General features: G+C 41.0%; 1 protein-coding gene across 1 annotated transcript in view; it reads right to left on the bottom strand.

The window, feature by feature from the left end:
• DNAH11 (dynein axonemal heavy chain 11) overlaps window positions 1-10,470 on the bottom strand; it is a 358,576-nt gene extending 348,106 nt beyond the window's left edge. Inside the window, 2 exon segments of the mRNA XM_040472462.1 lie at window positions 8,195-8,338; window positions 9,862-10,470. Of these exon segments, the coding sequence (XP_040328396.1) occupies window positions 8,195-8,338; window positions 9,862-10,224 (507 nt within the window). The 5' untranslated portion in view covers window positions 10,225-10,470.
• Window positions 10,471-13,968: the final 3,498 nt, after the last annotated feature.

The raw sequence follows: 13,968 nt of genomic DNA on the forward strand, positions 1-13,968 counted from the left end.
ACCTAAATTTAAGAAAGGAAACCATCAAAATCCTGCAGGAGAGAACAGGCAACAACCTCTTGGATGCTGGCCATAGCAGCTTCTTACTTGACATGTTTCCCAAGGCAAAGAAAACAAAAGCAAAAATGAACTATTGGGACCTCATCAAGATAAAAAACTTCTGCACAGTGAAGTAAAAAAACAGCAAAACTGGAAGGCAAATGACAGAATGGGAGAAGTTACCAGCAAATGACCTAACAGATAAAGGGTTAGTATCCACAATCTATGAAAAACTTATCAAACCCAACACCCAAAAAACAAATAATCCAGTGAAGAAATGGGCAAAAGACTTGAATAGACACTTTTCCAAAGACATCCAGATGGCTAACAGACATAGGAAAAAATGCTCAGCATCACTCATCATCAGAGAAATACAAATCAAAACCACAATGAGGTACCACTCACACCTGTCAGAGTGGTGAAAATTAACAACTCAAGTGACACAGATGTTGGCAAGGATGTGGAGAAAGAGGACCTTTTGCACTGCTAGTGGGAATGCAAACTGGTACAGCCACTCTGGAAAACAGTATGGAGGATCCTCAAAAAATTAAAAATAGAACTACCCTACAATCCAGCAATTGCACTACTAGGTATTTATCCAAAGGATACAAGAGTGCTGTTTTAAAGGGGCATATACACCCCAATGTTTATAGTAGCACTCTCGACAATAATCAAAGTACAGAAAGAGCCCAAATGTCCATTGACTGATGAATGAATAAAGAATATGTGATATATATGTGTGTGTATACACACACACACACACACACACACACACACAAAATGGAATATTACTTGGTGATCAAAAAGAATGAAATGTTAGTATTTGCAACAATGTGGATGGAACTAGAGTGTATTATGCTAAACGAAGTAGGTCAGTCATACTTCATAGGATTTTACTCATATGTGGAATTTAAGAAACAAAACAGATGAACATAGGGGAAGGGAAGCAAAACTAAGATAAAAACAGAGAGGGAGACAAACCACAAGAGACTCTTAAATACAGAGAACAAACTGAGGGTTGCTGGCAGAGTGTTGCGTAGGGGCATGGGCTAAATGGGTGATGGGCGTTAAGGAGGGCACTTGTTGGGAGGAGGTGTTATATGTAAGTGATAAATCACTAAATTCTATTCCTGAAATCATTACTGTATGTTAAATAACTTGGATTCAAACAAAATGTTAAAAAAATTTTTTTTAATTAAAAAAAGAAGTAATGTGAGAAGGTAAGAAAGAAAAGAAAGAAAATTAAGTGTCTGACTTTCAATTTAGACTCAAGTCATGATCTCAGTTTGTGCATTGAAGCCACACATCAGGTTCTACATTGAGAGCATGGAGCCGGCTTGGGATTCTCTCTCTCCTTCTCTCTGCCCCTCCCCCCACTCATTCATTCATTCTCTCTCTCCCACAAAAATAAACATTAAAAAAATTTTTTAAAAAGAAATAACTACATGACATTTTAAATACTTTTGCTAAATATTATAAAATATAATACAGCTACAAGTAAGAGTACACAGGAACACATTAAGAATGTTGAAGAGCAGATTGGGAGTTCAGCTTTGGATATGTCAGATTTGAGACATTACACACTAAACGGCTATGTCCACAAGACGATGGATACCTAAGCTTGAAGTTTAGGAGAGAGGTCCAGGCTGGAGACACAAGTCTGGGAGTCCCCAGCACATCAGCATGAATTCCCATAAATCACTGAGTCAAACTCCAAAAAACGGTTCATAATGAATGCAAGTGAGAATACATTAGATCATTCAAATGAGAAAAAACTAAACATGAAGGCACAAATGACATTCCCAACCTGCAGTTCAAATACTTGGTCCATCCCTTTTTATTCTGTCCCATTAAGAAGCCAAACACTAGAAAACTCCCTCAGTACTTTACAGACCACTTCACTACCTCAGTAACAGTCTCTCCTTCACTCAACAGGATGACCAATTCAGCAGTCCTCTGCATGTCATGTCTTTTGTTAATGTATAAATCAGAGAGTTTTGTTAATGTATAAATCAGAGGTTGATTAGCTTGGAATGCAAGTCACCAATGACCACTGACATTCCATGTGACTGCACAACTTCCCAATCAAGCCGGCCCTGATAAAAAACCTTCCCAGAACATGCACCACCATGGCCGTCTTCCAATCAACACATGAATTTGGGTTTGGTCATTGCCTTTGCTGGCAACCACCTGAAAAAGTTATGTGGCTGTTTATTTTCTAATCGGTCTCTCCACCCTTGTTTCTCACTACCTCCCAGCTCAGGTTCCCCGAACCAGCTACATTAATTTACTCCTTTTTTTAAAAAGAACCTGCATTTCCTCACCTCTGTGCCTTTGTAGTGCTTCTCCCTCTGCTCAGAGAGCCCTTCCTCCTCCTACACCTAGCTATCTCCTCCTTGTCCTTCAACACTATGGGGACCACATAATTTACCATACAATTCTGGAGGCTTTCGAGAGTACAAAGAAACACTAAAAATCCTTAGCGGACATTAACTGATCTCTGACAGTTGTAAGCCAAAAGTACCCCAGGCAAACTGAGACCTAGGATCATCCTATTTCAGAGTCCCCAGCCCCTGTCAGCCCTGTGGGTGTGGGGAGCATCACGAGGCTCCCACCCCATGATGCTGAGGACTCCTCCAGGAGTCTCCTGTGTCCTCCTACTGCAAGCTCAGCAACCTGCCTCCCTCATCAGACTACATGCCTTCTGAGGACACAAACTACATCACTAACTACCATGTGGTGTGGCCAGTCACTAGCAACGAGTAGGTCTTCAATAAACAGTGATTAAATGAATAAATGAGATTAGCATAAAATTTCCCGAGTATCCTCTTCACTGGTCCAAAACAATCCAAATGGAAAGAGAGATCATATGCCAAATGCTTCTCTAAAGAAATACCTTGAAGCTTCAGTGTTTGGTCTCTTATAACAACAGGATATCAGCCCTTAATTGACCTTCATTCATGTAACAAGTCCGGAGCTCCTACTATGTGTCAGGCAACGTCTTGGGTGTTTGGGCCACAACAGGGAGCAAAACAAAGATTCAAAGCTGGAACTAGGGTTAGGCAAGTGAGGCATTCACACAGGAAATAGAATCTAAAAGCCACCAAAAAACTCAGTAATCAAGACGAATAATTTTTTAAGATACTTTTTTTTTTTTAAGTTTTTTTTTCAACGTTTATTTATTTTTGGGACAGAGAGAGACAGAGCATGAACGGGAGAGGGGCACAGAGAGAGGGAGACTCAGAATCGGAAACAGGCTCCAGGCTCTGAGCCATCAGCTCAGAGCCTGACGCGGGGCTCGAACTCACAGACCGCGAGATCGTGACCTGGCTGAAGTCGGACGCTTAACCGACTGCGCCACCCAGGCGCCCCTTTAAGATACTTTTTAAATCAAAATTAATGCAACAAAAATGATGAATAATCACTATTTTTAAATAAAGGCAACATCAGTGTTATGGGTTTATTTTTGCTTCAGGCTCCAATATGATCTAGTACAGTACTGTTAGTGATCGACTGTTTATTTAAATGTTGACTTTTTCATTTTGATTTTTTATTAATGTTTATCTATTTCTTGAGAGAGACAGTGTGGGGGTGGGGAGGGGCAGAGAAAGAGAGAGAGACAGACACCAAATCCAAAGCAGGCTCCAGGCTCTGAGCTGTCAGCACAGACCCCAATGCAGGGCTAGAACCTGTGAGATCATGACCTGAACCAAAGTCTGAGATTTAACCAACTTAGCAACCCAGGCACCCCTCATTTTTATTTATTTATTTTTTAAATACTGCATTGAAAGGAGGGCAGTTGTTGGGATGAGCACTGGGTGCTATACGTAAGCAATGAACCATGGGAATCTACCCCGAAAACCAAGAGCACACTTTACGCACTATATGTTCACCAATTTGACAATAAATTGCATTAAATAAAAAACCATGAACTCATATAAATATTATGTACATCTCAATTTAAAAAAATAAAATAAATACTGTATTAAAATTTCATCCTGATATTGAGGGTTTTTTTGTTTTGTTTTTGCTCCCTTTGCCTCCCTATAAATTTGCTCTTGAAGTGGGTGCCTCATTTGCTGACCCTAGTCCCTACCCTCCTCAAGGGTGGCTTTAATAAAAGATACATGAGTAAAAAGACTTGAAGGACATTAAGGGGTTAGCTGAGTGAATTCTGAGGGAGGTAAAGAAATAGTAGGGGCAACAGTGTACCTGAGACAATTAAGGATCAGCAAGGAGGTCACGAGTTAGCAAGTGAGAAGAGTTTAAAGAGGTCACAGGGAGGTCAGGTCACAGATTCTGGACTAGGGATTTCATCCTTTAATATGCCTAAGAACCAATGATGATCCTGCCTCAGTAGCTCTGAAGACGACCCTGAGATTCTACAGTTCTACCAAGTTTTTAGGTAAGGCTGATAGCTGTGATCCACAGAGAACACAGAACATGCAAAGTCTAGACTACTAAAAGCACTTGGGCCCTTATTCAGAATAAAACGGGAGCAGAGAAGTTACATGTTCTGACTCATGCTTCAACAGAATCCTTTTAGCTGCTACATTGGGAATACATTCTAGATGGGAACCACACAAAAGCATAGAGATTAGTTAAGAGATGAAAGCATGGGAATGCAAACTGGTGCAGCCACTCTGGAAAAAGGTATGGCGGCTGCTCAAAAATTAAAAATAGAACTACCCTATGATCCAGTAATCACACTACTAGATATTTACCCAATAACTACAAAAATACTCATTAAAAGGCATACACGTACCCCTATGTTTATGACAGCATTATTAACAACAGCCAAATTATGGAAGCAGCCCATTGACAGATGAATGGATAAGGAAGATTTGGTATATACATAAAATGGAATATTATTTTTCCATAGAAAAGAATGAAATCTTGCCACTTGTAATGACATGGATGGATTCAGAGAGTATAATGCTAAACAAGTCAGAGAAAGAAAAATACCATATTTCACTCAAGCGAAATTTAAGAAACAAATGAGTGAAGGAAAAAAAAAAAGGAGAGGGAGATGAACCAAGAATCAGACTCTTAACTACAGAGAACAAGCTAATGGTTACAGGAAGGGAGGTGGGTAGGAGGATGGGTAAAATAGGCAATGGAGATTAAGGAGTGCACTTTTCATGATGAACATGAATTCATCGTGATCTTGGTGTGCATTTGTGTGTGATGTATAGAATTGTTGAATCACTCTATTGTCTACCTGAAACTAATATAACACTGTATGTTAATTCCTATATAAGGTAACAAAATGAAATGAAATAATAACATTAAAAAAAAAGAGAGAGAGAGAGAGATGGAAGCAGTAGCACAGGTGAGAGACAATGGTGAACCAGCCCAGAGTGGTAGCAGGAGAGGGGAGTATGGAGGCTGATTCTCAGTGTATTTTGAAGGTAGAACTTGCATCATTTCCTTTTGTTAAATATTATTTTAATCCAAGTTAGTTAACATATAGTGTAGTATTGGTTTCAGGAGAATTTAGTGATTCCTCACTGACCGATGACACACAGTGTTCATCCCAACAAATGCCCTCCTTAATGCCCATCACCCATTTAGCACATTACCCTACCCAACACCCTCTAGCAACCCTCAGTTTCTCTATAGTTAAGAAACTTTTATGGTTTGCCCCCTCTCTTTTTCTTATTTTTCCTTCCCTTCCCCTATGTTCAACTATTTTGTTTCTTTAATTCCATCAATGAGTTAAATCATATGATATTTATCTTTCTGACTTTTTTGTTTAGCATAATACATTCTAGTTGCATCCATGTTGTTGCAAATGGCAAGATTTCATTCTTTTTGATCACCAAGTAATATTCCATTGTGTATATGAGTATATATACACATATATATTGTGTATATGTGTGTGTGTGTATATATATATATATATATATGCCACATCTTCTTTATCCATTTGTCAGTTGATGGACATTTGGGCTCTTTCCATACTTTGCCCATTGTCGATAGCACTGCTATAAACATTGGGAAGCATGTGCCCTTTCAAATCAGCACACCTATACCCTTTGGATAAATACCCAGTAGTGCAATTTCTGGGTCATAGGGTAGGTCTATTTTTAATTTTTTGAGGAACCTCCATATAGTTTTCCAGAGTGGCCACACCAGTTTGCATTCCCACCAGCAGGAACTTGCATGATTTCCTGTCAGAACGGACACAACGTGTGACACAAAAGAGTTAGGGCTGTCTCAGTAATTTTCTGGCTTGAGCAACTGGAAGGAAGGCGTTCACGCCACTATTGTGGAGATAGCCGCAAGTAATGCAGTGGAGGCTGGGGAAGGTCAGTTCAACTTTGGACAGGTTTGGGATGTTTATTAAAATGCAAGTGTGAATTTCAGGAAAACAAATGGATCTCCAAGTCTGAAATTCAGGAAAAAGATCTTGGCTAGAGACAGAAGTTTGGGAGTGCCTTGCACATCATCATAAGCCACTGTTAATCAGCCAATCTTGCGAGCTACACTGGATAGGAAGCAAAGACAATCCTTATAAAAATGTTTTCAACCCAATCATCTATAGCCAGGCCTTAGGGCCTTCTTCATACCGAATGTAAGTCTTGTCCAAAAGTAAACCCAAGTGACTTCCTAAGTGTGATCTCATTTTTTTTTGTTCCCAATACTCAGATCTTCAAGCATAATTACATGAATCTTCTAAACCACTTAAACTCTGAGCTTCTGGATGGCTTATACCTACAATAAATGTACTTGTGGACAGCTTACTCTCTTTTATTTCATCTTTCTCAGAGTGGAATGCAGACCCTGGTATGGAGATAAATCCACACCAAGATCAGAGGAACTTGCAAGAGTTGTGTATCTTCTGTCTGTTGCCAGACAGTAATGTAAGAATTGAAACAAAGAGTACATCCTTGCCCTTCCAAGCCCCAGCTGATGGCAGTCTAGTTTCAAATGACCAAGAGTCATTCCCATTTCATGTGAAATGCTCTCATCAGGTTCAGTTCGGCAAAAATTTGAGCTTCTGCTACAGACCAAAAAGTGTCCCAGGTAAAGATAGAAAACTCTATCAGTGTGTCCCTGAAATCATCTAAAACCGAGTAATTTCAACAGGAGGAGAGGGAAACAGAGGTAAGGTGGTGAAGTTGGGAGTTAGAGACTTTGGCTAGTCCAAAGACAGCGAAAAAGACTCAGGAAGTAGAAGTGGCGTGCAACAGAGAGACTGGCAAATCGTTAGTAATAAATATTCTGGGAATTATTCCTACCTTAAGCACTGGCCTTGGCAGAAATGCACTGATTACAGAGATCTGATTTACTTCTATCTAACCCAGGGGCTCTCAAAGTTTGGGGCACATTAGAATTGGGATTTTAACCATTGTAACCACCTGGCTCCCACCCCATTCTGATTTAGTTAGTATTAAGGTTGACCAGGGTAAAGGCAGGTTAGATAGTTCCCCAGGTGATTCTCATGTTCAGCAAAGTTTGAGAATCACTGCTCTAATCCTACAGAACCTGGTCATTTGGTACATCTTTCCTCAAAGACATACCATCAACAAACAGAATCTTATGAGATCAGATATTATAGAAGATTGGCCCCACCCCAGACCTACTGGAGCAGCCTGACTTTAATAAAATCCCCAGGATCCCACATTAAATCCCATTTAAAAAAAAAAAAAACACATTAAAAAAATCCCACCAAGGTACTTTTATTACAAGTATCCATAACCTGGGTTTAGACAGCATTTCTCTGATTTAAATGGACAGAAAGAAGAATTTTAAAGCAACCACTTCAAAAATTTCGTTTCTATTATCTTTCCACATTATCTGACCTGAGGGTCACAGAAACTAACAGAAATCTGAAAAACTTATGATACATGCTTCCAAAGTCTAAGTTTGTCTCTATTCGACGTGAAATTTAAAACCTATAGCTAATTACAAGAGCCTATTCAAGCTTTTTACTTCCCATATTTATAAACAAAGAGAAAAAGGATAATCCTACAGATTACCATCTGTTGAATATTATCAGTATCCTCTCATTCAGAAACAGTTAACCACATTGCATCCACCTAAAGAGATTATTGGCTTCTACATTCTTTTTTTTAACCAGAGTTTTTCTGAATAATTCCAAGTGCCATAGAGATAAATTAAGATTCAAATATTAAGGACAGACTAGTACCTCATCTAGGAAAGCAGTTACATGTCCGAAAGATGAGGCGGTTAACTCTCCAAATAAAACCGTTTGAGAAAAGTCATTTACTCCAATGTTTTCAGTAATCTTCTTGGCAATATAAACAAGTTTATGTTTTGCATCTCTTGGAATCTGAAACAAGAGCAAAATAATTAGTCCAAGTTCACAGCGTAGTTTCCATATTAACACATAGGATTTGCTCTATCTAACTTGTAGCTAGATTGCTAAAAAAGGAATAAAATCTGGCATCTTGCCTACCTTTATAAATAAGGTAGTTCCACAGCTCTTTGCCCTACCTTCTGCAAACTGTATAGTTTTGTTCTTTTATAATGCTAATTCCATAGCATTATTGGTATGTAAATATCACCTTTAAAGGGGCTTGTCAATTAGCCAAGATCATTTATATACCTTAACATCTCCTTATTAAAAACAAATATAAGGAGAATTTAGCATTTTTCTATCTTAGGAAAGGTCATTCCTTTTTATAACCTTTTTTTTTGTTGTTTGGAAATAAACCAAAGTGAAAGGAAGTTCAGGCACAAGAGGTTACTTTGTAAATCTATCCTCAAAATAAAATGTTGAATTTAGATATTTTAACATTTCCACAAGTACTGAGCTATTTCTTCAGATATGATGATTATTTAACTTAAGTAATCCTAGACTTAAGTATCCTATCTCCTTGTTTGACAAAATTTTTAATTAGTTATAATTGGGAAAAGAGCAAAACAAAAAAATTCAGATCTCAAAACCCTAAGGCAAACTCCTGTTACTCTTTCTCTGGGATCCTATTTCCCAACTATTAAAGTGACACACAGCGATGATAAACACTTCACACATACAACACATTACACTGAGGCACTGCAAACACTAAAGACTTGATTTTGGCTCAGGTCATGAACCCAGGGTGGCAGATCCAACCGCGCATCTGCTCCATGCTGACTGAGTGTGGAACCTGCTTAAGATTTTGTCCCGCTCCCTCTGACCCTACCCTGCTCATGCTCTCTCTGAAATAAATAAAAATAAAAATAAAAATAAAAATAAAAATAAATGCTGAATACAAATGCTGTATTTATAAGTGATACTTTAACCTCCAACTACAAAGTCTAAAAAAAAAAAAAAAAAAGGAAGGAAGGAAGAAAGAAAAGATGGAAGGAAAGAAAGGACTGCCCCCCTTCTCCCTCCAGGGCTGGTAAACACCATGTGTGCGCGGAGTGCCAGAGCACTCCTTTTTTAAAGACTAAATATTTTTCCTAGGATTAAATGTGACAGACAGACTTAGCATATGAAAAATTATTCAGGCTGTGCCAAAACATTTTTTAAAGACAGGACCCCAGATTGGCCCAAGAGCGATTGAAAACAGAAGTTACCTGGCACAGAGAACCCACCTTGTTCCCAAAGCCTAGGCAGTTGAAAAAGTGTAGTGTAGCTTTTCCTGCTTTATCTGGGTTGGGCAAACTAACCTTCTAGAAAACTAATCCACAGTTGCTTAACTGCAGAGTGGGCGCACGTGGGTGATTTTGCAAACTCCAAGGCAAGGGCTCCCAAAGAAAGTTTCTTAAAGCGCCTAAGTGCATGCCCCAAGGGAACCCAAGGACGCGACTGGCCTGTCCCCGTACTGGCAGCCTGACAGGGTCCCTTAGCCTGTCGCCCCTTACCTCCCGGGCGACTGCGAGTGGTCCCGCGGCGGCGACGCTGAAGACAAGGCACGCGGGACTGGGGTTCTCCAGGAACTCTCCCAGGACCTGCCGGTTTTCCTCGCTCTCCAAATGCTGGCTCCATTTCTCCGCTGAGAGCCCTAGCATCAGCTCCAGGCGGCCGCCGAGAAAGCGCACCCGCGCGTCTCGGGCGAAACTCCGAGCTCTCCTGGCCGCCGCCGCCTCTTCCTCCTCCTCCTCTTCTTCCTCCTCCTCCACCCCTTCCTCCTCCAGCTCCTTCATGCCCACCACCTCCAGGCCAGCGCCCGGAGTTAGGCGAAGGGCTGCGTCCTCTGGAAACCCGAACACCTCCCGGGCTGCCATCACGCACGTCCAAGAGAATGCTGGGTCGGTCTGCTCCACACGCTCGCGTCCCTGCCCAGCCTGGGGTGGGCGAGGACACTTTTCCCCACACGCGCCGCGGCAGACGCCCACTCCCTCCGGCGACTGCAAGCAGCGTGGCCGCTGGCCCACACCTGCTGCTACTTGGCTGCGGGCGTGGCACGCACTGCTAGTCCCACCGGCTGAGGCTCCGACCCAAGCTGAGCTGCGCGTCCAGTTTCCCGGGAGACGGCGTCCCCGCCCCAGTCAGCTGTGGGCGGGGTCAGCGCCCGGCTGAGGCCTTCCGGCTCAGGGCTCCTCCCATTGGGGCGGCTCTGGAGGGCGTGTCCTCCTCGTGTCTCAGCCGCTGAGTGGGTGGCTTCTTCTGCCCAACGACACCTTGTCCTACTGGACGTTCCGTGGGGTTCCCAGGGAGCGAGAGTAACAGCCCATCACTGATTAATATAGTTTATGCAGTGCTGTCTTGTGCCGAGCTCCGCGCTAAATCCTTAGCCTTATTTCATATAATCCCTAGAATGTCAGGGCTTCGACTGCTCAGTTTGTCTTATGAGCAAGGGAACCAAGTCACAAAGTGGCTGCGCGACAAGGAGAAAGTGGAACCGGCATTCAGACCTAGCGCTGAGGGCTTTTATTCACCTTACTGCAGGTTGTCTGAGTAGTACCAGAAAAGAGCTAACCCGGCAGTGCGACTTCTCTGGTTGTGGAAATAAAGATCTAGGTATTCGAAGCCCTGATTCTGATCCTCACCTGCTACTTAATAGAATGTTAATATGCCCGATAAGAGAATGGATAGCGCTCTTTGTGCATTGCAAAGCAGTACTAGAATTATCGTGCAATCCAAAAGTAAATAAAAGATCATGGGAGAAAAGTTCCAGATTAAAAACAGTCCCCATGATATTGCAATGGAAATTCAATATGGCATATTGGCATCTGTTGAGTCTATTAAAGAAACTTGGATTACTGAAGTAGCCAGAATTCTGTGGGAGGAGTCCTTGAACTAAAACTTTTTTTAATGGGTCCGCTTTAATTGTTCATTTCAAAACAAAAACTTCAATCCCCATTCCTTTCATGGGAGCTATGGAGAAGTGTTGCCCTCAATCCATTATAATAACTAATTATTGAGGGAGCCCTTGTAGCTCAGTCAGTCGACCTTGGGATTCTTGATTTCCAGTAAGTCATGATCCCAGGTGGTAGGATCAAGCCTCCAGTGGGCTCTGAGTGTGGAGCCTACTTGAGATTCTCTCTCCTCTCTCCCTCTGCTGCCTTCTCCACCCCCCCGCCCCCCTCACGAACTAGCTCTTTCAAAACAGACAAAAAAACCCCTCATTTTGATAAATAGGTGTTTCTAGCAAGATTTAGAGATTCAATTATTTCTCTTTTTGGAATTTAGTCTGATAACCATCTGTAAGCTTTTCTAGTAACATAATCAGATTCCTGAATTAGCATACGCTCCTGGAAAGCCTTTATAATGACTTTAAGCCATTAAGGGTGCTATGTATGGGCCACAGCAATCCTTGATCCTCCAAAAGCAGTCTGGGAATCACTGCAAACACCTTACAATGGACTTAAAAAAAAACTTTTAAAAAATGTTTTTATTTATTTTTGAGACAGAGAGAGACACAGCATGAGCAGGGGAGGGGTAGAGAGAAAAGGAGACACAGAATCTGAAGCAGGCTCCAGGCTCTGAGCTGTCAGCACAGAGCCGGACGCGGGGATCAAACTCATGGACTGTGAGATCATGACCTGAGCTGAAGTCGGACGCCCAACATACTGAGCCACCCAGGCACCCCTACAATGGACTTTTTAGTCTCTCCCATCACCCCTGTATTCCAGCTTTGCATCCCCCCTCAGAAGAGAAACAAACATGCCGTAAGTAAGAGATGACTTAACTTGAAAGTGAAAAACCACTTTCAGACTCTGAAGAAAAAAAAAAAACCTAGATGATAGTGCTAGTATTAAAGTACAATTTTCAAAAAGTTAAATCTATAACTCAAAATACAGAATGAAGACATGTCAAAGATTTATTCAACCCATTATTGAGGAAACCAACAAAATGGTGACACTGGTTCCACAGGGAATTAGAGAAAAAGATTTCTAGTCAGTGGTGAAAGATTGTTGGAATAAAATTACTAGGTTAGATACAATACTTCCTAATGTCCTCCAGGACACTATAATGTTAACTTTTGTTTGAGTTTTTTTTTTTTTAATAATTCCATTTCAGAAATTTACATCTCTAATGAACAAAAATCTATAAATAAAAATAGAACTTTATAGAGTTTAGATCTGTAACCAGTAGCAAATAATGATTCAAAGGAGGGACATTCCTGTAGATAATTAAGTAATCTTTTGGTGGACCAGTTAAATGATGTTCCAGTGTGACACTGAAAAGACATGCTGCCTTTCCTTTACCTTAGGTAATTCCCAAGTTTTGAATAAATGTTCTTATTAATAGCTAACATATATCAAGTACCAACCAATCAAGGGCTATGTACTGTGCTGAGTTCATTTATCTGCTCTGCAAATATTTATTGAATGCCAAGTAAGTGCCAATCACTTTTCCAGGGGCTGAGGATACAACAGACTGAGTTCTTGCTCTCATATTACTGGTATAAACCAGATGTATATTGGCTACACGAGAGCTATACCAACTGGGTGCACTTTCCACTCCGACCACTACTGAGTATGGGACTCTGACCAGCTACTTACCTTCTCAGTTTCCTCATCTACAATAGGAATAATAAAATGACAGATTTGATGATTTTTCAGTAAATATTCCCTCTCCCTCATCTTTCTGCTCCTTTGAAGTTGTATTTGACCATATGACTTGCTTTGGTCAATGGGATGTTAGCCGGCATGACACAAAGGCTTGAAATGTGTTTGCATGGTGGGGCTTGCCCTCTTGTGCCCCTGCCATTGTCATGATAAGCACATCCCCAGCTAGCTCTCTGATGCAAGGAACCAACCTGGACCCAACTTGAGCTCAGAGTTAAGTCCAGCTAAGCCTGGTCTAGATCAATCTACTCTCAATCAACCTACAGATACAGGAATAATAATAAATGATTATTGTTTTAAGCCACATAATTGTGGTAGGTTTGGGATTCAGCAATAATAGCATGGCAATAGTCAATCAGAGGGTTGTTGTGAGAATTAAATTAACTCAGTTTACATATATGGAAAGTATAAACACTTGGGTCAATGCCTTGTACACTTAAGCATTACAAGGAGTTTATCATTAGTTAGGGAGTAAAAAACATGAGAAACTAAACAAGCAAAGGTGTAGTATGTTTATTATGTCACATAATGATAGGTTCTAAGAAGAAAAGCAAAGGAGGGTAAAAAGTGGGGGAGGACAATGCTAATTAGTATCAGTGTTCAAGAAAACCTCAGTTTTGAGCAGAAATCTAAGTGAGGAAGTGAGCCACGGATTCTGGGAGAAGACTATTCCATGCAGAGCAAAGAGCACATAGATCCATAGAGATGATGCTTGGTGTTTGGACAAACAGCAGGGCCAGTAAGAAGGAAAATAGTAGGAGAAGGGGAGAAAGAAGAAACATGCGACCAAATCTTGTAGGGCTACGGTAATGGCTGGGTTATTCTTAAACCGAGATGGTGTGGTAGAAACCGCTAACTGTCCCCAGTGTGCACTCACCCTTTATTCCTTCAGGTAATAGGACACTTACCCCATTCCAAGTTTTAATGGAACTCATGGTCACCCAACTGGAAATT

The sequence above is a fragment of the Herpailurus yagouaroundi genome, unplaced genomic scaffold (assembly GCF_014898765.1).
Source record: "Herpailurus yagouaroundi ecotype Mexico unplaced genomic scaffold, PumYag 100, whole genome shotgun sequence".
Classification (NCBI taxonomy): domain Eukaryota; kingdom Metazoa; phylum Chordata; class Mammalia; order Carnivora; family Felidae; genus Herpailurus; species Herpailurus yagouaroundi.